General features: G+C 32.2%; 3 protein-coding genes and 1 long non-coding RNA gene across 4 annotated transcripts; 1 reads left to right on the top strand and 3 right to left on the bottom strand.

Moving 5' to 3' along the window:
• Nucleotides 1-408: 408 nt before the first annotated feature.
• Nucleotides 409-4,857, bottom strand: LOC101208417 (diaminopimelate decarboxylase 2, chloroplastic). The gene is made up of 8 exons (XM_004148784.3): nucleotides 4,282-4,857; nucleotides 3,995-4,169; nucleotides 2,734-2,883; nucleotides 2,003-2,164; nucleotides 1,653-1,838; nucleotides 1,280-1,402; nucleotides 874-963; nucleotides 409-710 (listed from the first exon to the last, which is right to left on the bottom strand). Exons 1-8 carry the CDS (start codon nucleotides 4,761-4,763, stop codon nucleotides 630-632), a joined length of 1,449 nt encoding a protein of 482 aa, XP_004148832.1. The 5' UTR covers nucleotides 4,764-4,857; the 3' UTR covers nucleotides 409-629.
• Nucleotides 4,858-6,464: 1,607 nt separating this feature from the next.
• Nucleotides 6,465-7,492, bottom strand: LOC116402200. Its single transcript, XR_004214652.1, has 2 exons — nucleotides 6,992-7,492; nucleotides 6,465-6,859 (listed from the first exon to the last, which is right to left on the bottom strand). It is a non-coding gene; the product is annotated as an uncharacterized LOC116402200 (long non-coding RNA).
• Nucleotides 7,493-9,280: 1,788 nt separating this feature from the next.
• LOC101214906 (phosphatidylinositol/phosphatidylcholine transfer protein SFH3) lies at nucleotides 9,281-14,109 on the top strand. Its single transcript, XM_011650937.2, has 13 exons — nucleotides 9,281-9,653; nucleotides 9,805-9,975; nucleotides 10,115-10,473; nucleotides 10,573-10,839; nucleotides 10,928-11,005; nucleotides 11,122-11,273; nucleotides 11,396-11,495; nucleotides 11,816-11,911; nucleotides 12,025-12,138; nucleotides 12,218-12,338; nucleotides 12,836-13,218; nucleotides 13,535-13,612; nucleotides 13,719-14,109. Exons 2-13 carry the CDS (start codon nucleotides 9,930-9,932, stop codon nucleotides 13,734-13,736), a joined length of 1,812 nt encoding a protein of 603 aa, XP_011649239.1. The 5' UTR covers nucleotides 9,281-9,653; nucleotides 9,805-9,929; the 3' UTR covers nucleotides 13,737-14,109.
• A 2,277-nt stretch (nucleotides 14,110-16,386) lies between these two features.
• LOC101208172 (phosphatidylinositol/phosphatidylcholine transfer protein SFH8) lies at nucleotides 16,387-22,892 on the bottom strand. Its single transcript, XM_004148783.2, has 14 exons — nucleotides 22,470-22,892; nucleotides 21,165-21,468; nucleotides 20,007-20,106; nucleotides 19,654-19,920; nucleotides 19,480-19,557; nucleotides 18,710-18,811; nucleotides 18,557-18,606; nucleotides 18,347-18,446; nucleotides 18,166-18,264; nucleotides 17,940-18,053; nucleotides 17,588-17,720; nucleotides 17,022-17,416; nucleotides 16,781-16,855; nucleotides 16,387-16,683 (listed from the first exon to the last, which is right to left on the bottom strand). Exons 1-14 carry the CDS (start codon nucleotides 22,501-22,503, stop codon nucleotides 16,663-16,665), a joined length of 1,872 nt encoding a protein of 623 aa, XP_004148831.1. The 5' UTR covers nucleotides 22,504-22,892; the 3' UTR covers nucleotides 16,387-16,662.
• Nucleotides 22,893-26,848: the final 3,956 nt, after the last annotated feature.

Genomic DNA, 26,848 nt, shown 5'->3' on the forward strand with positions numbered 1-26,848 from the left:
AAGATAACCAATAAGCATATTAAATTTGATTTGATTTTAAATCTAAACCAAATATATATTGCCTTTCAAAAGGTGGATTGACCTTATTAAAAGCCAATAGAAGCAGCCTTCTAATTAAGATATATTTTTGTTTTATCCCTTTTAATCCTAATCCAAAACAAATATTAATAATAATAATGTACATTAAATAAGCTTAAAGGTCCAATTAAGGTGACAAACTTTATTTTGAATAATAAACATTTCATCCACGAATGAAATAACTTAAAGGCTACAAACCTGAAGGCAACTTTTCATTTGTGTTTCTTTATTTGCCATTAGAGAAACACATTCCCCTCCACTTTTGAGTAAAACTCCAATTTTCCACTTCATATCTGCTTTATGTTACCCTTTGCCTTAATGAGACAGCTATGCCACCATAAATTAGATATTAAGTTCTTATGTCTCTTTTTCATTTTAACACACAACAATAGATAAGGGTGATCATATTTATTTGCTTTCTGAGTTTACACAAGTTCAAGAAACTGTCTAACTCTACTCAACATTAATCAGTTGGAACACTCACACATACATGGGGAAAATGACCGTACCAGATATATTCCCTGACAATAGGAATGGTGTCAAATTTCCGATCAAAGATTCTCGAAGAACCGAAGGTGATCATCAAATGTCTCACCATGCCTGATTTTGGACACCGATCCATCTTCTTCAACCTAAATTCAAAGAATCAGTTTCATACATGATCAGATAACCTCAACAGATCAGTGACTTGCAGAGAGCAATCAAAATGAACTTGCATTTTCTTCCAATGTGACAAAAGAAGAGATAGCTAAGATTTGCTAGGGTGACAGATGGAACGAGGAAGGAGTGAATTACCCAGTACTCTGGAGGACGCATCTTGAGATTGTAAGTAGATGCCATACTCATGCAGTAAGCACCAGCATCGTGGACAACCAAGCCAGCCCCCTGCAAAGTAAATTTGACAGAAGAAGAATGGGTTAATTGGTTAATTGGGCAGTTGGATAATATTCTAACTTAATTCCTTTTTTACTCCTAATTGTAATAAAACTCTATAAACAAAACTCTATAAACGGGAGTCTTCCCTTTTGTATCAAACAATTATTATCATTTTAATAATAGATTCAAGATCTTGATTCTTGGATGATTACTCCCTCAGGTTACAATAGGCTACATCAAAATTTAATCACGTTCTTAAATTTTCTTGTGATATCACTGAAGTACACCATGGTCATCAAAAATCCCTAACAGGATAAGAAACTACCTTGGGCGGAGTTGGGAGTTCCCTTTGCTTCCCTAAGAAATCTGCAGACTCACAGACAGGGCCAACCACGTCAAAAGTTGAGATCTCAGAATCAGGTGGCGTAGGAGCAACCAACTCTATGTGCTGCATCAAACACCAAATTGATCTAATTACCTCCACAAACAAGTACTTAATGATGTATTTAACAGCCAGAATGTCCAACATTGCAGGCCAGACTCTATTGGAGCACACCCTTAGAAAGGAGTTATACTGATCAGAAAGTGAAGAGCCTATTGGAAAGGTTAATATACATGATCGTACAAAAGACTTCGTTCATCTCCAAGCCTGAAGAATATATCTACAACAACATACGATCATCTACTGGAACACTTACTTGATAAGCATCATAAAGACTAGGGCGGATGAGTTCAGCCATGCTTCCATCGATTACAATAAAATTTTTAGTCCCATTAGTTTTGACTCCCGTCACTCGATTCACCAAACAGCAAGTATTGGCAATTACTGATCTCCCAGGCTCAATGATTAGATTAAGATTTCGTGAAAGCACCAGCTCTCGTACCTGCATTGGCAGCCACAATTAATCATTTTCAAAAACCTTTATTTGAAAAAGCAAATAAATCCATTCATATAACATAACCATCCTCAACAGGCAAGTTATGGCCCCAAGAAAATTTATTTATTCTCAACCCAAGAGCAATGAATTATAAGGAAAAAGAGATATACCGTATTAATGAGATCTCTGGGAGTAGGAAGAATGGCTCCAGCATGATAGTAATCTATCCCAAGTCCACCTCCAATGTTTAGGTAATCAACTTCAAAACCTTGATCTCTGATCTCGTCAATGTAGTTGACCATTAATACTGCAGCATCTCTGAATATGTCCACCTATCATAAAGACAAATGATATCAGTTTCCTCAATAAAAATCTGGTCATTCATAGAAAATGAACAATAAATAAAGAAAGACAAATGGTACAAGAAAAGAACAAAGTTACAAACAAAAGCGAACAAGCGAAAGCATAATCTAGGATAAAAGTACATGACAAGAGATGATAACATAATTAACTTCATAAAATGACAACCACAAACAATTAAAACATCTCATAAACTAACACAATTATGGAACAGTATAGACATTAAAAAGTTGGTTAAATTACAAATTTGATCCCTATGATTTGGAGAAAGTTACAATTTATTCTCCATAGTTTTAAGAGTCAGAACTTCATCCTTATCGGTTGACAAACCTCATAAATAGTCTTTATTCGGGATTATTCATGAGGATTTTATCAAATAATAGAGACTAAGTTATTTCTCCAAACAATAGGAACCAGATCAGTAATTGTTGAAAAATCTCCAGTCACATCATATACAAGTTCAATACAATTTTATTTCATAATGTAAGAATTTTGGGCTATACTAACTTGGGAAGTTGGAACATAATAGTTGATAGCGTACCTTGGTGATGGTGGAACCAAGATGGCAATGGGCCCCAACAAGCTTAAGTTCATCAGGATGTGCCTTAACAGCATCCAGAAACCATTGCAACTTTTCATTTCTAATACCAAATTTGGAATTTTTATTACCCGTGGCAACGTAAGGATGTACCTAAGTAAACATAATACCTAACCATCAAATTATGGAATGATAAAAATTAAAAATTAACTTACTACAAATTATAAACACAAATAGCAGAAAAGGTATCTTCCTATTAGTTTTATTTTTCAAGGTTAGATAACAAAACTAAATGAAACTACCGTTGTATAATGTGAAAAGTGAATAGCCAACCTTTTAAACAATAGAGATTAAGAAAATCATCAATTAGAAAACCATTGGGTACTGAGAGTGAGGAAAAGACAAGATAAGGTGGCCTTTCTAACCGCATGGCATAATTTTCACTAAAAAGATGCAGTACTAAAATGTCTTTGGTAATATAAGACCAAAGAAAAACCATAAAAACTTAACATGGAACCAACATCCTATTTTTTAATCTCATAAAGAGAATGGTCAGAGTGAAAGGACAGATAGTTGTTTGAGGAAGCGTTGACTGGAATTGCTGATATGATATAAGTTTTTAGGTTTAAGGTTAACTTCAGCAATAGGTTTTTTGGCTCATTTTGTGCATATACCTACTACACCATATTAAATCTTTTTTCAATCCAACAAGTATGATGTTTGGACCAACTTGCTTGCACTTGCACCTAGAGTGAATCAACCAACGAAATACGCTTTTGTTGATCCAAATAGTAAAGTTGAGTTAGAAGACTAAACTTGATAAATGACAACACTGGGCCTCTCTGCTGTACGTACACATACAGGAAAAGCAAGGAGTTAAGAGACAAGTAGCAGGACCAATTTTCTAATACAATTGTTTAAACATAGCAGGGGAAAATTTGTTGAGTATGGGAGCTGAGGTAGCACTTTCATTGATGAAGGGTATGAGATATTAACCCCCTTCTCTCAGTAGGTTTAGCCTATATCTGCTTGGATACCTAATCCAAAACGAAGTGAGAGTTACACTCTTCACGAGAAATCTCAGCATGTTTTTTTCTTTTTTTTTATTGTAGAATGCTTGCTTAGATTTATTGAAATCAACTTTCTCCTTCCATTAGATTTGTGCATTGCAAGATAACCCACTTCATGAACTTTTCAGATGATATGACAAGTTGAAGGGTAAAGCAGCAACACACGTCTAAAATAAATAGTTATTAACTCATACCTGAGGATCCACATCCGGATTAATACGAAGTAAAACATTAACTTTCTTTCTAGCAATTCTTGCAGCAGCTACAATATTATCCAAGTCAAACTCACTATCCACATTGACAAAAACACCTTGTTCCGCAGCTAGAACCAAATCCTCCAAAAGTTTACCATTCCCATTAAAAATACATCTGTTAACCAATCATCAAAATAAAATCAGTTCAAGAAAATTGAAAAGCATGGGCCATAAGCTCAAATTGAATATGAATAAAAAAAAAATTCAAGACAAGGGAAGTTTTTCACCTGGTGGGGTCAAAACCAGCATGAAGAGCCAAACGAAGCTCATTTCCACTAACAAGCACAGCTCCACAACCCAACTTCCTCAAATGCTCCAGCACTTTCAAATTATTATTAGCCTTAATCGCATAACCAATGATCGAATTCAGCCCTTCCAAAGCTTCTTTATAAGCTTCAACATTTCTAGTTATCTGGGGTTTGCTGTAAAGATAGAAAGGGCGTTTATCAACAGATTCCATGATGTCCTGCACCTTAATTCCCTCGCAATAAAGAAACCCATCTGAGGATTTGGAGAAACAATGCTGAAATTGGGTCTGGGTTTTAGAAGGGTTTTGAGAAAGAACAGCTTTTAGGGAAAGGGGAGCTTTGAGAAAGGGTTTGTGAGGAAGAAATGCAATACGGTGAAAAGGGTTAGAGTTGAGAGAGTGTTTGAGGGTGCTGGAAAGGGAAGGTGAAGGAGAAGGAGAGTAGAGGTTTGTGGCGGCCATTGCTAAGAATTTTTCTCAGTGGATCACTGTTGAGAGTGATTTTGTAAGCATTAAAATTTAGGTTAGTGGAAGGATGACTTGAATTTCGCACGCTTGAATGACTCTAAAACAACACACAATGGTCAACATCAACATCAACACCCACTCTTAAAAGGTAGAAATCTTCTCCAATCAAAGTTGGGATTTTTTAAAACTTAATTATAAAAATTAATATTACAAATATGACAAAACATTCGTTATTTAAAATAATTTTCTTAAATATTATTATTTTGGATGACTTGTCTTTTCAAAAATAGAATAAAATTAAAGGGTTTGAGAGGTGTGAGCCTACTAAAACGACATGTCTTGTTGCATAAAGAAATGTTTGAGATATAAACCAGAGCTTGACTCAATTAATATCTAACTTCCTAATGGTTGAAATGCTTCAACACTTCCGAGTGGAGCTTTGAGATTAATTTTCAATTTAAGGAGGTTTTAGGACAATTGGATAAATGAGGTGTTTGTTTTTACCCTTTAAAAACCTAACGGTTAGTTTTCTTGAGCTCGGATTCATGTCTTCTATTTCACTTTGTGTCTTTTTCTTTCACAATCACTTCAAGTTCATTATGTCATTCTCTAAAATTGTTGGTATCTTCAAGTTTCTCTCTAATGGTAAGTTCTCATGGTTCGCTTTTTTTTATTGTTATTGATTTTCTAGTCTTCTATACTTTTTCATAGTTGATTGAGTAGAGTTAGGTTAAAAAAAAAAAATTCCTCTTTGTACAATATACTAAAAATTGGAGTTTTTTTTCATGCACAGCTTTTCCCTTTCTTACATAGTAGAATTTGTAAAATAGTATGAGTTTTGAAGGCACGAGATATATGTAAATGAGGCTTCTACCTATGCAATTATTCATTGCTCGAGAAAACAAATATAACTTCATCTGAAAAATTATATAGTGTTGGCTAGTAACTCACTCTAAATTTTTTGAGAGTGTCTATACAAATGTTTCTCTAATACAAGAATCTTAAAAGTTAAAGTAGAATAGATAGATAGAATATTTATTCTACTATCTTTAATTAATTAATATGTGTGAAGCATCTTTGTCGAGTCTTCAATTTATTCACAAATGAAAAGTAATTTTTGTTAAAAGATGAAATTGAGAAATTGAGAAAAACCTAAATAATGTAATTTAATTTATTCGGCCACCAACTATTATGATAACATCTCCGATCCCCTTAATTCTATTGGACGTTAAAATTTAAAAAAAAAAGTTGTAAAAAATGACAAGGTAAACAAAATATTTACCGTTTTCGATAAAATCAAGTATCGTAAGTTTTTGTCCATAGTATTTTTTTTCAAAAAATGTATAAATAGTTTGTTTGTTTTTTATTATTCTTAAAAATCATTCTACCAATTTCCATAGAAGAAGAAGTTGGAAACAATTAATCTTTTAATTGAAAATTACAAGAAAGTAATTAGTGATTTCTTAAATCTTTAAAACACAAATAACCCACAAAAATATAATTGAAGGCTTTATACTTTTTTCAAGTGAAAAACCATAAATTAAAACTTGATACTAAACTGGATGTGTTTGGAGAAAGTAGTTGTGCGTGTTAGGTATACTAGACGCCACAACTCGCCATCATCGAAAACTCTTAGTTGGCATTCTATAACAATCTTGTCCATAAAAATCTCATGGCGTGGAAGGAAATAAAATGGAAAATCAAAATGAAATCGGACTTACCTTTTCAAAATGTGTGTTTTTTTACCTTTTTTTTGTTTCATCCCCGAGTGAAATTACTCAATCGACTAAAATGCATGTGCGATGGTCTTCTCTTCTAGATTTACAAATTTTTTTAATCTAATTTACGACTTCGGTTGAACATGGCTTTTGCAAACACCCTATGGGAATTCTTTCTTCAAGGTGGCCTTTTTTTTTTTTCCTTCTTCTACGCTTATATTTTTTTCTTCTTGTTCTTGTTCTTGTTCTTATCGATTCTTGGTGGCCGCCATATATTAGAGCTGATTGTGAGGCTTCGAGAGAACGAAAAACTGCATCATATAGTCTCTTCTTCTTCCCCAACTTTGCTTATTCTTCATTGAAACTTTTGAACTGATTGAAAGAGAATGGAGCAAGTTAGTACAACCAACAAGCTCATCATTGTTTTTTTTAGAAGTAAAGAAAGCCTACAAGAACCGAAAGCGAGAGCAAGAGGAAGAATTGAAGATTGGAAAGATTTCTAACCGTAGAATAAGCAAATCGAGAGGGAAAGTGGGAGAGAGATGGAAGAACAATAATCAAGAAGCGGAAATGGGATCTTTTCTCCTCGAACATAAATTTTGGTTGTTTTGTAATTCGCCTCACAAAGAGGAAAAAATGGCCAAAATCGATCATTTAGAACTTTAAAAATGGATAGTTCGTACAAAAATTACATATCCAATTAAGGATGTTAATTTTTAAAAAGGTAAAACAATAATTTCGTACCATCAAAAGTATTATAAATCTAAAAATAAAAATCATCCAATTGTTACAAAAACAAGAAAAGAACAAAGTAGGGAGAAGACAAAGTAGAGAAGGAATGTATACTATGTGTTCGATTGCATATCTCAAGCGCTCTAATTACCACTCTTTATAGATTTTTATATATAAGATATGAAAAGTACAAAGGCAACACAAATTAAAAGATACTTGAGGTATGTAATTAATCTATGACATGTGTGCACACGCACACACATACATACAACCATGTGAGATAAACTCATAGTCAAAGAAAAAATAGTGAAACATATGTTTACTCCTCTCATGAAAACATCGTTTGATAACTTTATATATATCACTAACTTGTATATGCAACAAACTCAACAAACTTTTTATCGACTAAAGTCGTCACATTCAAATGTTCTTTGTTAATTCTCAATACTTTAGTAGGTACACCTTCTTCAATAAACCTTCTAAGACGTCTTTCGAAAAAAGTTGTTGAATAGTAATGATTTCGTCATTATATGTTTTATTATCTGCATATTAGAACATTATTGGTTGCCTCATGAATCATGATTTAAGCATGATTTAAAGTAGTGGTTGTAATAACGCTTTGTATACTGCAATAATATAAAGATTCTTTTTCATGTACTAAATAACATATTTAAGATCTAGGTGTTATGAGCTAGAAAATTAATTTTCATCCTCACAACTAACTCGATCTCAATTAGATTTATTAAAATTAAATAAATTCACCTAAATTAAGTCTAAAATAAAACATAATATAATATAATTACAACCACCACCATAGTACGTTTATGAGGTAAACACAACGAAATTAGTCTATAAATGTGTTGAATGACATAAAACTAAAATTTGTCTTAACCCATCAACTTTAATTAAGATTTAGTAGTTCGAGAGGTCTTGTGTTATCCTTCCTAGTTGACATTAATTTTTCTTAAAATTATATATGTCTAAACTCACCCAAAAAAATTTAAGTCGATGAATGACAAGTGAAAACAGAGATAGAGAATACTCTTTATCCTCGTCTCTCATTTAGCATCTAAACAAAGCAAAGATTCCTTATCCTATTGGAGGCAAGTACTCTCGTCGACGTCTCAACCCAAAAATTCAAAGATTAAAAAGAAAATTTTTGTATAATTTCTATTTTTATGATCATCAAATTTTGTTTTTATCATGTGTATTTAAATTATTTAGTGTAAATATGAGTATAATTTAACTTATTGATATATTATATATATTTTTTAAATATTATATATTCAAATGTTTACCTTCAGATGGTCTAAAATTATCAAAAAAAATAGTTTACTCAACTTTTTTGTTTATTATAGGTACTTAAAAATGATATAATTCTAACTTGTGTAAAAAAGGAAGCATCTAAGATTTAAGTCATCTTTCATTCTATAGTTCTTCATCTTTGGCATTAGAAACCGTAGTCAAACTCTTCTACAAATGATAAATTTAAGTTGAAACACGTAAAAGTAACAAATGAGATACCTCTCCTTGGTCAGATTTTGACATGAGCTTAGCAAGTTTTATTTCGTTAGAATAAGATGAAAATTGATAAGTGTAAGAAGAGAGACATATTTGTTATTCTTTATTGTTAACTGAGAGGGTAGTTGATTCATAGAGTTCACAAGATCTCATTCTATGAATGAAGTTGTGAGGAATATCATTGATGTCTTCTGATTTTTACAAATCTAGTGAGATATATTTTTGTAATTAAACCAATAATTGTTATACCTACCTAAAAATCTAACCCTAAACCCAAAAAAAAAAAAAAAAAAAGCAAACAGAACACATGCACAATCATACTTGGACACAAAAATAATCATGGGATGGTTGTCATAAACAAATGTCTCTAAAAAAATTGGGGCTGTTTGAACTAATCATCAATCATGTGTTGTGTTGTTGTTGCCTTCCACAATCATATCAAAAGAAACTTTTTTTAAAAACAATCATACATTTAAACAATGAAGGGTTTTCTTTATTTCAATTGTTTAATACAAATCTTCCATCTTTTTCTCTCTCTCTTGATGGATTCACAGCTCATGGCTGAATTTATGGAGCACCATGATGACATTGAAACCAATTGACTTTCTTAAGTTAAAACTAAGAAAAACATAAACATATAACGTTTTCTCTTTTCTTTTTGGAAAGCTGTTGGGTAAGTTAGTTAATAATGAGTGGATTGGCTTAGGTTTAGTCATTGGGTTCAACAGACAGAGGATGTAAAAATGGGAAGTTTTTGTTTATTTTTGCTGCTATAGACTTTGTCAATGGTTGATGAACCAAAAATCTCTCTTGATTCTCCCAATCTTAGCTGTCTCTTTTTGAAGGCCTATTTTGAGTAAACATTTCTTCTTTTTATCTTCCTCTCTCTCCCTTATGCAATTTTGTCAAAAAGGTATTTTCTCTGCTCCTGATCCCTTCTTCTTTTGCTTCCTGATCTTTTGTTTGCACCATCTTCTTTCTTGTCATTGTAAACTATATGTGTATTTATTTGTGTGTTTGTGTTTGAGATTTATAATGTGGGATTAATGTGTTTGACATGAAAGGTGTAGGCACACAAAGAGAGAGGGCTCTATTTTTTGGAGTTATATAGCCATACAAACGTGCTGGATTCTCCCACCCTTTTGATCCTTGTCTCGACCGAGAGCTACCTCGTTTAGGATAGAAAACCATGAGTGACACCATGTCGTCCGGCTCTCTTGACCGACCGAACAAAGGTATGTTTGATATGGACCATATCAAGGCCAAAGCAAAAAAGAAATAAGAGAAACAAAGTAATGTAGTTTTGTTATATGTATTGTAGTTTTACTATGAGTTTCTAAGGCGTGCGTTTGTTCTTTTTTTTCTTCGTCGTAGGTGCCAATGAAGCTGAGATGTCCGAGGAAGAGAGGAAGACAAGGCTTGCGTCTCTTAAGCAGAGAGCAATCAATGCCTCGAACAAGTTCAGGCATTCGATGAAGAAGAGAGGTAGGAGAAACAGCAGCAGAGTGATGTCGATTTCTATTGAAGACGACATCGATGCTGAGGAATTACAGGCAGTAGATGCCTTTCGCCAAGCTCTGATATTGGAAGAACTCCTGCCTTCAAAACACGATGACCATCACATGATGCTCAGGTTCTTGAGAGCTAGAAAGTTCGACGTTGATAAGTCTAAGCAGATGTGGTCTGACATGCTTCAATGGAGGAAAGACTTTGGATCTGACACAGTAATGGAGGTTAGTTAACAATTCATACTCAATTTTATCTCCAATTTGAAGTTTCTAAGTAGATGGATTGGGGTAAACATTATATTTATCTTTTTGTAATGATTACAGGAGTTTGAATTCAAGGAGGTAGACGAAGTGTTGAAGTACTATCCACAAGGGCACCACGGAGTTGACAAAGATGGACGACCGGTGTACATCGAAAGACTTGGACAAGTTGATTCCACCAAGCTCTTGGAAGTCACAACCATGGATAGATATGTCAATTATCATGTCAGAGAGTTTGAGAGGACTTTTGCTTTGAAGTTCCCTGCTTGCTCCATAGCTGCAAAGAAGCACATCGATCAAAGCACAACCATCTTGGATGTCCAAGGAGTGGTATGTGGTCAAATGTTCGACAACCTTTCTGTTTCTTGTTTTTTCTAGAAAAGCTTTAACGATTGACTGTGGAATTTTTTCTTTGTAGGGACTCAAACACTTCAACAAATCTGCTAGGGAACTCATCCAGAGGCTACAGAAGATTGATGGTGACAACTACCCAGAGGTACCCTTTTGAAAAAGTTTTGAACTTTTACAACTTAGTTGGACTAAATTTGCTTATATACCCTTTTGACAAGGCTGATTTACTAATTAGAAATTTTGTTTTTGATATAATTAAAGACTTTGAAACGAATGTTCATCATCAATGCTGGATCTGGATTCAGACTTCTATGGAACACTGTGAAATCATTCCTTGACCCAAAAACCACAGCCAAAATTAATGTTCTTGGCAATAAGTATCAGAGCAAGTTGCTTGAGATCATCGATGCCAGGTGGGTTTTCTTTTCTTTTCTTTTCTTTTTTGGTCAAATTAAATAAAGAAAACATTTATTTACTCGTTAATGGACTGACAGAACTAAGAGTTTTGTTTTGTTTTGTTTTTGTTTGTCATTAGTGAACTTCCAGAGTTCCTTGGAGGTTCTTGCACTTGTGCCGACCAGGGTGGTTGCATGAGATCTGACAAGGGACCCTGGAAAGACCCAGAAATCGTCAAGGTAATCATTCAAAGTACTTCTACAGTTTCTCTCGTAAATTCAACACCACAAATTGTCAGCCACGTTTAAGATAACTTATAAAAGAAATTAACTAAATATATTCGTTAAAGTTTCTTTAGGAAAACTGCAAAAACAGCCCTTACAGTATGATGTTATAGATGTAACTAAACCTTCAAACTTTTCATCATAAAAACCGAACAATTGTATGTAAAGTTTGAGGGAGTAATTATGACTATCAACATATACTTCAACGGTGGTTTTACAATTTGCCGAAACTTTTTAATTAGAGGCAAGGACTAAATGATGAAATAATTACACAGATGGTTCAAAATGGCGAAGGAAGATGCAGAAGAAGGTCATTGTCCAATGTTGAAGAGAGAACCATTTCTGAAGATGACAACACAACAAGCACCAAGGCAAATACAACTTCTTCCTCTTCTTCTTCTTTGAATCCTTTAATTTTGTTTCAATCTTTTCATTTTCTTTATGTTTTCAATCAATTTTTTCTTTTTTTTTTTTTTTTTTGCAGAGAAGTGGTTCATTCAACTCAGAAGCAGCTCCCGATGCCACGGCGGCAGCAGCAGCAGCAACAGAATCTTGCATGTCACCAAAGCAAGCAAAACTGACCCCTGTTTTGGAAGAAGTAAGTTCTTAGAAGAATTTGAAAAAACTCTCATTTCATAAAAAAATGAAAACTTCTTTATGTTGATTGTATATTTCAGATACGTATGTCTCAAAAGCTTGGTGGTTGTGAGTATCAATATGAGAAGTTCATTCCTGTAGTGGATAAAGCTGTTGATTCAAATTGGGCACTTTCAACAGAGAAATACACTTTCTCCAAAGGTATATAATATAACCCTACTCGTATCTCTTTTCTCGTTTCTCGTTTTCTTCAGTGGACACGCTACATACAAACGGTCAATATAAATACAAGAAACAAGAATCATGGTCGTAATGGAGTCTAAATATAAAACACAATTTGTAGCACAATGATTTTTTCAAAAACCGATTACATTATTCTCCTGTAGTGAGCACCATTACATTAAGAAAAGCTTGACATCGAGCATATAAATGTAGTTGAATGTATCTGTCAAATTACATAAATCATTCATGAAACAATTAGGAACAATGTGATATAATCGTATTAAAAGAAGAATACGAAAATGGTCTAATTTGTTCATGTGACTTTATTAGAAATCACAATAAGAATAATTTGCTAGCATAACTATATGAGCTGATGGTTTAAATATAGCTGGAACGACTATTGAAACACGAACATGATCGTGAATGTAAACGAATATTTCGTGTGAGTTTTTGTGATGTTGTTTGGTGTTAAACAGACCCATTCGCAGTGCATGAAAACTACAAAGTCCCAGAAGGGTTCAGCAACCAAATAGTTGGAGGAATAATGGCTTTGGTAATGGGAATAGTGACTATGGTCCGGCTGACTAGAACCATGCCAAAGAAGCTCACTGAGGCAGCCATCTATAGCAGCACCGTCTACTACGACGGTTCGATGGCAAAACATCCGGCACTACCGCCCCCCGCCGCTGTGCCTTTGAGCGACTACATGACGATGATGAAACGCATGGCTGAACTCGAAGAGAGAGTTAATGTCCTGAACATGAAGCCCGCCGCCATGCCAGCCGATAAGGAAGAAATGCTCAACATTGCTTTGGGCAAAGTCGAAACTTTGGAACAAGAATTAGAAGCAACCAAGAAGGTGAAAATTAACCAACCCTCCTCCCTCTTTCATTTCCTTTTGTTAAATTACCGCTAAATTCAAAAACGTTTTAAAGAACATAGACAAATTGATGTTACTTTGAATACAAGATATCATGTTTTACGATAAACTTAAGTTAAATTTTCGATAAACTAAAAACTAACTAGATATATATATATATATATATATATATATATATATGTTATCATAAACACGTAATCTTTTATTCAATGACGACGATATCATGCTGAAATATTAGTAAATCCAAAACTTAAGTTGATATACATTAAGACCCTTTTTTGAAATTGTTGTACAGGCACTCGAAGAATCTCTTTCTCGAGAGGCAGAGCTGACCGACTACATCGAAAAGAAGAAGAAGAAGAAGAAGATGGTGGTAATAATCAAATCCTATCTAATATAATCTATCTCTTTTCAAAAACTTCATGATTTTTTAAAAAAAATGTTTCTAATTTGTGTGTGTGTTTCTATTTATTTTGCAGAACCCATTCCGCTGGTGAATGTGATTATTATTATTATTATTGGTGTTAAATACATAATAGGAGCTTGGAGAAATAACTCCAAAAAAAAAAGATAATAAAAAAAAAAAAAGGAAAGGAAGATATAATATAAAGAGAGAGAGAGAGAGAGAGAAAGGGTTTCTCCCTCCTCTTTCTCTCTCTCTCTCTCTCTCCATCTCTATTTCTCTCTCTCTCTCCCCCCAGTTGGCTGTATCTTTGGAATGTATTTGAGACATTGATTACTTGGTATTATCACACATTAATCAATGTGTTTTTGTATATTAAGTTTTTAATCTTTTTGTTGCTTTCGGACTTATAAGAAGTTACATATATGATGATGTTAATATCAGCGTATAGCTTAGTTGCTCAGTCACTTATCATCTTTCATAATCTCTATCTACTATTCCTTACATCTGTTGAACTCATGAAAATGATATATCTATCTATATCTATATCTCTATCCCCCACTTCCTCGTACCCAGGATGAATTTTGTTTTCAAAATTTCAAATATATCTAATATATCTATATATTACATACAAATATAAAAAGTATGGATGAGAATGATCATAATAGAATTAAATGACATATACAAAACTTTCGTCTCGTTTGGTTTGTGATTCATTTTCATTTTTAAGTTTTCAAAAAAAAAGTTTTAAATGTTTGATATGCAACAACACTGGAAGTAATCTTCTTTTTTTAGATTTTGTTTTGAAAAATGGTGAAAATGAGATACACGGTTGCATTTTCAAATTTTCACAACCAAAACTATCTCGAGGTTAGCTCAAAATATATATATATATATATATATATAATTTATCCATGAAGAGGAAGAATAATGGAGAGAAGGCCATGAAGATTGAAGAAGGAGAAGGTTGGAATAAAAGTGAGAAGATGAAAGGGTGTGATTATGTGTATATATATATATTAGGGTTTCTCTACCTCTTTCATTTATATTTATTTTATTTCATAAAAAACAATTACCCCTAGTTTCAAAATTATCAAATAAACTAAAAACACTCAATACTTCCAAATTTTCTATTTTTGAAAAAAACACTAAATTAAGTATTTAGTTTTCTAAAATGTTAGAGACTTCATCTTCCATCAATTAATTTTGAATTTTCAAAACCTCTCCTTTCTAAAACAAACTTCAAGCATTGTGTAATAAAAATAATAATGTAATTTCACCCATCGATGACAATTCTTTTTTGTTTTGTTTTTCAATTTTGTTGTAAATAGATGTTGATTCATATATTAAAGTAAGATAATAACATTTTAAGGCTTACAAATTACTTTCAATTGTTTTTAAGGTACATTTATTTCTCTTTTTTTTTTCCTACCTTACTTTTTATCTACTTCTTGCTACTATTTTTCAGCTCATATTTGTTTATTTTGTCAAAAAAGTCTTTTTAAAAAAATACATACCATGTAATTCTAAATTGATTTTTCAAGAAAAAAAAATATATACTATCTAAATCTAAAATATTTTTGAAACAAAAATCATACACCTATCTCCCCTACTTTTATTCATTCAAAATTTTCTTCTTTAACAATACATATCTTGATTTCATAAAAAGAAATCACATTTTTACTCTTTTTTATGTCTTTACTTTAAAAAAATTAAAATAATAATATTTTATCTATATCTATATATCTATACACTATATCAAAGGGCCAAGGGAGAGAAACATTATGTAATGGTTATGAGGTGTAGTTATATATTTAAATCATTAACATATATATATAGATAGATTGATTTTTTTAAAAAAATTGTATTTTTCCATTCCTAAATTTGAATGCTAAAAGAGGTCACTAGTACATAAAAATAAGATTGAAGTTACATTTAAATTTTCTTATGCAATAACTTATATATGCATCTTTTTTAAAGATGTACGGGTAGCAAATGCTAAGTTAACTTTAATATATCTTTATATACTATAGGTAATAATCTAAAGTTATCTACTTAAATTTTGGGTGTAAATTCTATTTTGGACTCTAAACTATGTGTATTGTTCTATTTTGATCTAACTTTTAAAAGATCTGTTTTCGTCTTTGAACTTTAAAAAATGGTAGATTTTGGTCTCTACCATTAAGATTCCGTCAACTCTCTAATAAAATGAAATGGTGTGTGACTTCTATATTTGAATTATTAATCAACTATTAATAATTTAGGTTTTAATTTTTAATTAAAAACTAAATGGTAAATTGATATTTTATAAAGAACTCAAGGTAAATTGATATTTTATAAAAGAACTGAAGAAATCACTATTTTTGATTTCAAGATTTTTCAAAGAAATCACTATTTTTGATTTCAAGATTTTGATAGTCACATTGTCTCAATCCATATGCTAGACGTATTTTATGATACATTGAGGTGTATTTTTTCTTTTGGTGTATTTATAATTTCTCTTTAATTTAAAATTTTGCTATCTTATAAATATTTAAATTTATTTTGTTATTTTTAAAATTATACTAGTCAAAGTTCAATATACTTCATTGTTATTTTATTTATTGTTTTTAAAAAATTGATTTAGTTGAAGTATGATATTTAGCTATATTTATAAATATTATGGGCTTATGTATAGAATTTTATAATATCTTGAAGTTTGAGAAATGGGTGTGGCATTCCATTCCAATTCATTTGGATGAAGGTGAGAAAAACACATAAAAATCTTACTCCATAAACATTTATATATTCAAAAGCTTCACATTGTAATTTCTTCACACAAACTATTCCCATGCGTTTTTCCTCCTCATCGGAGACATAATCACATCATTCAAATATAAAAGTCAGTCACATCGACGGCCACCACCAGACTTCTCTCAACTCCGAGTCATGGCCGTTACACGAGAGCCAGCTGTGCTTAGCGAATCCTCCTCTCTCTCTTTCTCCCAAGTCCGAGACCGAGACCGAGACCAGGGCGCATATTACCAGCAAAATTTCTTTTTCTAATAAAGGAAAGGAACATACATCAATCAGAAAACTAGGATTCAATGTTAAACCATGGAGGGAGAGTGAGCAAAAATATCAAATATATTAGCTTACCCGCAACTTTGCTTCCTCTTGGCTATCGATGTAAGCTAGTAGTTCTTCTTGCCTCATCAATGCTTCATGCAAAGCCTGCTCGGTAAAATAGTGAGACTTAAGCTACACGTCGATATGATACAACAGTCGTATGGAGCAATAATTTATGAAGAAGTGACTAAAACAAGGATAAGTCAAACATTCACATTTTGAAAGTCAAGGCTTTCAAATTTTGAAAAGATGAAGAGTAGAGCAGTTATACCTTCTTGGTAGCAATCAGCTCTGCTTCCAAGGCATCAACACGGCAGACAGCAGCATTCAACAGTTCCTCTTTCTCATATGGCATTTCAGATGGTTTTGATTGGAGCGTGTCGACCTTCTCCTCCAGCTCACCCAGCCTCTTCATCAAATTAGAGAGGAGTTCTGCTTCTGTAAATTTAGCAATTGGCGTAGGGGGGCGATTCTCCTCAGTGGCTGTTTTATCGGCGGATGATAATTCTGCAGTGTTTTGACTACCAATAGACAATTTCTTCCCACTTATCTGGAATGCCAGTGAACGGAGAAGAGCAAAAATGGCTATGAAGAATCCCATAAATACTACCAACATTCGAGAATGAAGTGCTTCGGGTGCTTTTTCAGTGTTTGGCAGTGGAGCCCCTACAATAAATAAACTTTAAATTCATTGGGAACTATAAACATTCAACAATCAGCATTGCTTTTAACGAACTGACCACGTCGACATGATTTGATCGATATCTTAAGATATGTCCCAAATTATCGGCTGATATGTTCACAGAAGTTGTGACTGATTGGGTTGGAGTTGCTAACCTTTGGAGGAACTAGGTCGTTGGAGTGAAACTTGCTTTTTCCATCCAGAATCAACAGCTTTGTCGACCATGGGAACATATTCATCATACCCAGAAAAGTTAGCGGCAAAACCTCCTTTCCCACCAACTCTTGCCTGCAATGGCCAAAGAATAACGTTAAGAAATTCTTCGACCACAAAATTTTTTACAATAAAACCTCAAGTCTGATAGCCCATCTTATAATTCAAGATATTGTCACATAAACTAGAAGTGAAACTCTTTTTTCTATGAGAAGGTACAGCAAGCTTCCAAACAACTCAAACAACATGTAATCCATAGCAACCACATACATTTATTAATAAGTGAAAACTTACTTCTTCTCGAACAGGAGTCAGCCGAAGATGAGAATAGCTCTTCATTGCTTTAGGAGAAGCGATGTCTTCAGCTTCAGATCCGGACTCAGCCGTTGATGTATCACTGCCTTTCACCTTTTATAAAACATTAAAACAAAGAGCAATTTTTAATGCTTTGTTGTGGAAATTAGGAATGAGGAATAGGGATAGCCCCATAACAGATTGGTTTCTAAAAATAGAAGGTTACCATTGGGTAATGTGGCTTAGCATACGCAACAACCTTTCCTTCACTATTTAGAACTTTAACAACCTGTCTGGCACGTCGTGCTTCACCATTAAGAATCATCTGCCAAAAACACACATTCAACAACCATAGCCTAAATTGAAACTCATGATAAAAGATCAAAGGTTAGAATGGCACAATCAACCTTCAAAATTTCTGGGTTTCTCCATGGCCCCTTGTCTGAACGAAGGCATCCCCCCATATCTGCACATGTACAACTTCCCCCTAGAAATTCCGGCAACTCACTGCAAAATGCATGCACTTAGTAAGTGAACGAAGTGTTTCATTTACAAAAGGGAAAAAAGATAATGACATAATATAGATGGTATCTGGAAAATCAATCATCCCCTAGTACCTGGAATCAATTATTTCAAGTAATTTGTTTTGGTACTTGTTCCCGAGAACCTATCATGAATTTAAATAGTGAAAAACAGATGTCAGAATCTAACAACATAAATGAATTCTAGAATAACAACAATAGAATAGAAGAAGGAAATTTACTACATACATGGATTTTAGATGTTGTTCGAGGGTCAAGGAAAGACTTCACTGTGTTCCATAGCATCCGAAATCCAGGACCAGCATTGATAATGTACATTTGGCTGAGAGTCTGTACAATAGTAAATAAATATCATATGTGAACCTACATTAATTATATTGAACTCAACATACAAACAAAAAAACATAGAAAAAGTATAACAACCTGATATCATCAAAGATAATATCTGATTACATGATAAAGATCAGAATAAGAATGTGCAAAAAGGAAAGAACTGGGATTATAAACCCAAGAAAGAGCAAACAAAAAAGTATACAACTTCTTTGGATTGAGTAAAGAGGGGTACGTAAAGATATGTTGTCTAATGTTGACAACATGACCATTTTGTATTTTTTACCCCTTCAAAAGTTCAACATGTCTAGTTACTTTGAGCTCTTTGAGTTACATGAGGCAATATTTAGGTAAAGATATGAATAAGAGAAGTCTCTTACGAAAAAAAAGGAAGTTAAAGGTCAAAATATATTAGCATATATATGCATAAAGACATTGAAGAAAGATGATATTAATTCAAAATTTATTATCTCTCTTATCTATTAGTTCAATGTGCTTTCCAAGAGTAATGCAGCAATGCTGGAATATTCAACAGATCGTAGAGAAAGAAACACATGCTACTAAATTTAAAGCTCCATCTATCATACCTCAAAAAAGTATGTATTGAGATTGAAAATATTATACATAAGTTTCTTATGTTGTAATTACAAAAATGTGATGTTGCTTACTTCTGGGTAATTGTCACCATCAACTTTCTGTAGCCGCATGACGAGTTCCCTAGCAGACTTCGTGAAGTTCTTGAGACCCTAAATAAGAAACAAAAAGTTGCAAGCTAAAAATAATTTGAATGGCTCGATCATGAACTAATCGAATAATAGAAAAAACATCTATAACCAACATACCACGCCTTGGACATCTAAGATTGTGGTACTTGAATCTATGTGCCTCTTTGCAGCAATTGAACAAGCAGGAAACTTGATAGCAAAACTTTTCTCAAACTCCTGTACGTGGTACTTTATATATCGATCCATAGTCGTCACTTGCATAAGTTTGTTTGGATCCACTTTCCCCAACCTTTCAATGTAAACAGGTCTACCTTCTTTATCCACCCCATGATAGCCATGAGGATAGTACCTCAGAACTTCATTTTTCTCTTTGAATTCAAATTCCTGGGGGAAATTGCTAGCATATTAAGGATAAATATTTTTCACATAGATTTAATTATTCCTTGAGAAAAGGTTTAACCTGTACTTACTTCACCTATTGTGTCAACGCCAAACTCCTTCCTCCACTGAAGCATATCAGCCCACATATGCTTAGCTTTTTCAATGTCAAATTTCCGAGCTTTTAAAAACCTGAACAGGTAATTGGGAGGTTACAATCATATCATCTAGAAACAATATGCTAGAATTCCGTATCTTGTTAGAGGAATTGAACTTCATGAAGTCAGGGTATAGTGAAGTTGGAACAATGCTTTGTGAAGGCACAAAAGCTTCATGGATGATATTAACTACAAGGCTTGTAGGCTCTTACAAGCCTAAGTGAGACAGGGCACAAATATAATTAAAATAACTCTCCTCAACAATGATTTTTTTTATAAGAAACGGTTGTCTATATTCAAAAGAAGCAAAAGGAAAAACCTAAGGGCAAGAGTTGGGAAGATGCCTCCCCAAAGAGCTAATATAGGAGAGTCTTCCAATTAGTAATAATCATTAAAAGTAATTACACAAGAATTTGATGTAATTTGGGTATTTATCTTCGAAGAACCTACTATTCCTTCCTTTCCAAAAAAATTAATCATACAAACTACACAAATTTTGGCGTAAAGTTGCTTCCAAAAATAGATATTTAATCTGATTTTTACTATAACCACAGGCCAAAAAACAAACAAATGATTGAAGAGAGAAACAGAGAGGATGATACTTTTCTGTCTGGAAAAAAAAACAGAAGTAATCATATGATTAAAGAAACTACAGACTTCACTGCAGAGCAGGAGATGTAAGACCCGTGCTCGAATCAGGCATTATATAGGCGCCCATGAAACCTTTTACAGCAGGTGTGGAAAATGGCCAACTGATAGAAATTGTGGCACAACACGATGATGAAAGATGTGTAGAAAGCCTCAGCTGCATATGAAAGATGCCAATAATCTAGCATGATTGAAGCTGTCTTATGCTAGAAGAAAGCAGATTCAATCAGGCTAGATCGTCAAATTGAACTATATCAATCTTTCTTTCAGGAAGACAAATGATTTCTACTTCTGTTATTGAACTATTATACACAATCCAATATCAATAAAATCAAACCCCAAGCAATTCAAAGTGGTAACAAACTTTTTTTTCATTAACCAAAAATTAGAGATAAAATGAAAGAAGAAATAGAAAGGAGCTAGGACAAGAGAAAGGTTACACACCTCAACATCATGTGATAATCATCATGTTTTTCTGGCAGTAATTCATCCATTATTAGTGCTTGACGAAATGCATCGACAGCCTGCAGCTCTTCAACATCCCTAACATCCTCAATAGAAACAGAACTGACCCGACCATCACTTTTTCTCCTGCTGCTCTTCTTCTTGAGGGAATGTTTAAATTTGGAAGATGCATTTAGAGCTTTCTTCTTTATAGACCCAATTCTTGTCCTCCTTTCATCCTCCGAATTTTCAAAGTCAGATTTCCTTTCTTTTCTTTCATCACTACCAGAAAACCCTTCAAAGCCTACCATTTACAAGAATGCATGTATAAGCGTGTGGAAACACCAAAACTTCGATAAGACTAAACAAGAAAGCAAGAAGACCTCCGAACAATTAACTATTCAAATGCCAACTATGGCCTTCCTATATAACCTAACACCTGAAAGCAATTTTTCCAACAAACGATTGACTCGATAATAGTAATAGAAGACCAAGCATTTGTCTAAAACATTGACAAAAAAGCAAACAACCAAAACAAACATCAGTATCCTCTCTCTTCCCCCTTAATATGTATTTTTACACAAGCACAATAGTGGGAGAGGCGGAAAGCAGCATAATCTTTGCAAGATAATCAAAATGCATGGTACAAGCAGATGATGACCAGATCCTTTCCAGAATTTGGGAAATGCATGGTAAAATCACCTCGAAACTATACACACTCTGAAGTTAACCGCAAAGAAAATGAAATAATAACATCAAATTGAGCCCTCTAAACTAAACAGCCAAGAAAGAATGTCATGTAATCTATCTGAAATTTGTCAAAATCACAATGGAGGTAGCTAGATAAAGAAAATGTTCGCGACTTTAAAAGTCAAATTCCAAATGAACCAAACCCGATCATGAAAATTTCATCTTTCTAATAAAATCACCTTTGATCCAAAATCAAAACAAAAGATTTCAAACGAAATAATGACGATCTTAGAAAGGAGGTGATATGATGATCCCTATAGCTATCTCAGTTCAAGAACAAAACCCCAAAGTAAAAATTATACAAGAGAAAACAGTCCCAACCATCCCCCAAAGAAAGATCTTTTTTCCTCAATTAACACCCTTCTATTTTCTTTCGACCCACTCTTCAGCGTAAAAGTCTCAATTTAAGAGCAAACACAAACAGCCCAACAGCAAAACCAAAACCCCCATCCTTAGTTTCAAAATGCGTGAACAGAAACCCCCCAAAATTGCAAAGAGAAGAAAACCCAGGAGATGAAAAGAAGAAAAAATAAAACCAATTATAAAGAAACTCACATGGTCTAGCGAATCGATCCAATGGCCCAGACATTCTCGGCTAGCAGAGAGAAACAAAAAAATTAAAAAAGAAAAAAAAGAACGCAAACAGAATCTCCGTCCAATGGATCTATGTCAAAGCTCAGAAGGAAAACACGGAAGGTTCGAAAAGGATCAAAATCACTTGTTGCATTAAGGTGAAGAAAGAAAACCCTAAAAAAAAGAGATCCGAAGAGCGGGTCCTTTGAAAGAGAAAATAAAGGAAGGAAAAAAGAATGTGAGAGGGTAGGGTTTGGTGTTGGGATGAGGGTGGTGGAGAAGTTAGAAAAAGGGAATTGAAATGGGCAAGAATGGCGTCGGCAGAAGAGGAAGAGGAAGAGGAAGAAGAAGAGGAAGAAGATGACGAAGGATCCAGCTCCAGTAATGAATCAGTAATTAAATAATAAGACAAATAAAAACCCACCCTATTTTTTTATATTTAATATTTTAATTAATTGACATTTTATACGTTTGAAAAAAGCGCCGATTAGGAAAAAAAGAAAAGAACGGCGACAATAACAAGAGAGAGAATTTCACGAATTCGTAGTCTCTATACTTTAAGTTTTCTATTTACTAATTATGTTATATTTATTTTGATTTACATTTAGATTTTAAATTTTAAAACGTAATTTTTTAACTTCTATTGAGAGAGAGAGAGTTCTAATAACTTTAATGGATATACTCATTCTCTTGTAAACATTCATAAAATATAAAACAATTCACAATTGATGACAAATACAAATACAAATAATAAAATACATGATATTCAAGAATGTAGAGTTGGATTTAATTAAAAGAATATTCGTCGATATCTAAGTTTTCGTATATTTAATTCAAGATATCTTAAAACACAACTTCCTTATTTTTGTAATGTGTCTGTATAAATATTCATGAAATATATTAGTAATAGAGTATAAATATAAAGTATGGTTTAGAAGTTAGCAGTTGTTCTTGTTTGTATGGGTATGAGATTGAAAGGTGAGATGGTTGATATTATATGGTAATGTTTGGTTTTGCGGAAGGGAAATGGGGGAGAGGGCCCAGAAAGAGCACGTGGCGGCGTTGATGAAGGAGGGAATCCTTTGAATTCATTGATTTGGTCGCACCGCCGCGCAGGCCGAGGCAACACCGGCCCCCTCCCCTCCCTCCTTTTGCTTTCTCTTTTTTCCTTTTCTCTCTCTTTTCTTTATTTCTATTTTTTTATAATACAAATCCACAATTCTTTTGGACACATTTTGACTTCTTTTTTTTTTTCTTCTTATTTCTTCTAATTAATCATAATTATACTTTACAATTCTTTTTTTTTTCTTCACACTTTTCTTATATTATATTCCTTTTTTTTTAGCATTTCAACATCAAATTTCAAAGCAAAAAAAGAATTGTTGGTGGGAGTGTGTAGCTACTCAAAGCAAGACATTTGTTACTATTTAACCTATGTATTTAGAGATCAATTGAATCATTCAATAACACAATATACACGTTATCACGAGGTTAGCTTTTTATTTCTTTGGCAGCAAACAATGAAGGTGGAGTTACAAGTTTTACAAAACATTCATACATTGGATTATATTTATATATTTTTTTGGAACGATCTTCTTGGTTGTAAGTGGATTTTGTAAGACTAGAAAACATCATCAAAGATCTTTTTGAATGGTATAAGGCTAGTTTTGTTGCAAAATAATAATGTTCTAGAAAACGTGGTGTTCATTCGGAATGAAGAGACATTTGTTTTAGTCGTCATATGACATTTGTTCTTGGCCTTTTAACTATTGTAGCTCTTGATGGACACTGTATATCAAGAAGTATCTATCTCTTCAAAATTAGTATGTCTTCTTTGATATGTCTTATCTCATTCATACATCTTCTACAAAGATAAGTGTTACTTAGGGTTGTCGATCTTTTTTTTTTTTTCACATTATCACAATAACATTGCATTATAAATAAAAATGGACAATCAAACCTATATCCTAACTCATCATTAAAGAAAAATTATGATTTAATCACTCGAGAGATACGCTCTAAATCACAAAAGTTGATGGACTAAATAAAACAAATATATAAAATGTATTATTAAGGTTACATTAATAACTCATCATTAGTGTTTTTCGTAGTCATCTTTTTCCTTTTTCGTTACTTCCTACCTAAGCTTAAACACGAGTATGCACCCAAAACATAAATTATAATAACATACAAACTATTATAACCAACCAAGGGCTTAAATGCCACCACAATTATTACCATTTTTTTGTACAACAATTGTGTCGTGGATAAATTAAACTTTCCACCTTTATAATGAAAGATTTTGTAAATTTTACCATTGACCTAACCTCACTTGAACTCCTTTGTTATTATTATTATTTAATAGAATAATTGGGAGTAGTAGATTAAAACCACAAACCCTAGTGAGGTTATGGATACGAATTGAACTAAATTAACTCTTATTGATCCATAGTTATTATTGTTATGGAGTAAAGATACCAATTTATTATGATTAAAGGTTGAAACCCTAGCTAGATTGGACATTATATAGAGATGGAATTAGATATATATAATTTGATTTGTGTGGATAAAAACGTATGATGGTTAAAGATTGATTAGAAATCACGTTACCAAAAAGGACTTATTCAAAGCTAAGTTAGCTGTTTCCCAAATTTTTAATTAAAAAGAAAACAATTTCTCAATAATAATAAAGTAATGAAAAAAGACAAGAGGAAATTATAAATTGCATTTATTTCATATTCATCTCTCTATTTTTGTTTCTTTTTTTCACAATTGAAAATGATACATAATTAGCTACACCCACTTCACCTAATTTATTACCTAAATAATAATTATAATAATTATAATAATAATAATAATACAATTTGAATTCATATCATTTTGTTATTATCCAAATTTGTGATAAAATGTTTTAATATAGTTCATACAACATAATATGGATAGTATAAACGTTGTGTGAGTTGAATTATGTTGATTTTAATTCGAAAAAGAAATTATATGACAAGTTAATTTTTCTTTTCAATTTGTTAGTTATAATTCTTTTAAATTGTGAGACTTAAAAGTAAAAACAAATTAAAAGTTTGAAAATGAGTTATATTTTAAATAAAATATCAAAAGTAATTAATAAGAAACTAACAAATTATTTCAAATGATACAAAATTTGAAAATATATATCACAATCTATCTGCCATACACCATCACAAACGACTATTTATATAGATTTGTTAGATAAGTACATATAATATAATAGTCGATATTGATCTATCACAATCTATCGTAAATACATATATTAGATAAATTGTAATATTATGATATATTTTGGTTCATTTTAGTGCACATATAAATATTACAAGAAATTATAGTAAAATGAATCTTATTATCCAAATTATTAAATGAGTTCTATTCTAACCTTTTACTTTTTTCTTTTTTTTCATTTTTATGAAAGTGATACTTTATAGTTAAAAGAATAACCATGTGACATTTTCACAATAGGTAGATTTGGTAAAAAGGGGATTTCTAGGAAAATAAATAGAATTTCTATTTTTCTATTTTTCCTCGTGTCTTTCATGGATTTTAGGTTAAATATATTTGGATTGCATATGTTATTTTATAGGTATAGGAATTAAATATCCGAATGTGAAAGTCTAGATTTTAAATGTTTGATATAAATTTAGATGTGCAAAATAATTAATTTCAATTCAAATAATTTGTATATAAAATAATTATTTAATTAAAAACTTAAACTCAAAAAGTGATGTTTCAAATAATGAAGGAATTAATTAGTAACCACTTGTACCTAATGAATTATGTCCCATGCTAAGGTTGCACCTTAATGTTCTAACTTTTCTTTATAGATATCAATTGAAAAGTTGCACCTTAAAAATGAAATAGGAGAGTAGTCATTTACAAAAAAGAAAAGAATAAAGAAGAAGAAGAAAAGGTAACACAGAGGAAATGTAAAAATTCTTCCACTTTCCTCATTTTTAATAAAGTATAGATAACTAAATTAATATAAATTAATTAGAATATTGATAATTGACCATAATAATTTATATTAAATAGTTAAGATAATATAAATTATTAATAATAAAGATATTAGTTTTAAATTATATATTTATATTTAATAATTGATTAAAATTAAATATAATGAATACTTTATATTAATTTATTAATTAATTATTGTTCATCTTCTAGATATAAAAACCTCACATTTTTCCAAAAAAGAAAATCCACGTCATACTAGTTTGAAAGTTTCTTAAATAATAATATCTTGAAATATTTCAAAGAGTTAAATTTTGTATAATAAACAACGATATTCTATCTAGACTTACCATTAAGATTAGCTCTTGGTTTGTGATTAT

Source organism: Cucumis sativus, chromosome 2, assembly GCF_000004075.3.
Source record: "Cucumis sativus cultivar 9930 chromosome 2, Cucumber_9930_V3, whole genome shotgun sequence".
Lineage (NCBI taxonomy): Eukaryota > Viridiplantae > Streptophyta > Magnoliopsida > Cucurbitales > Cucurbitaceae > Cucumis > Cucumis sativus.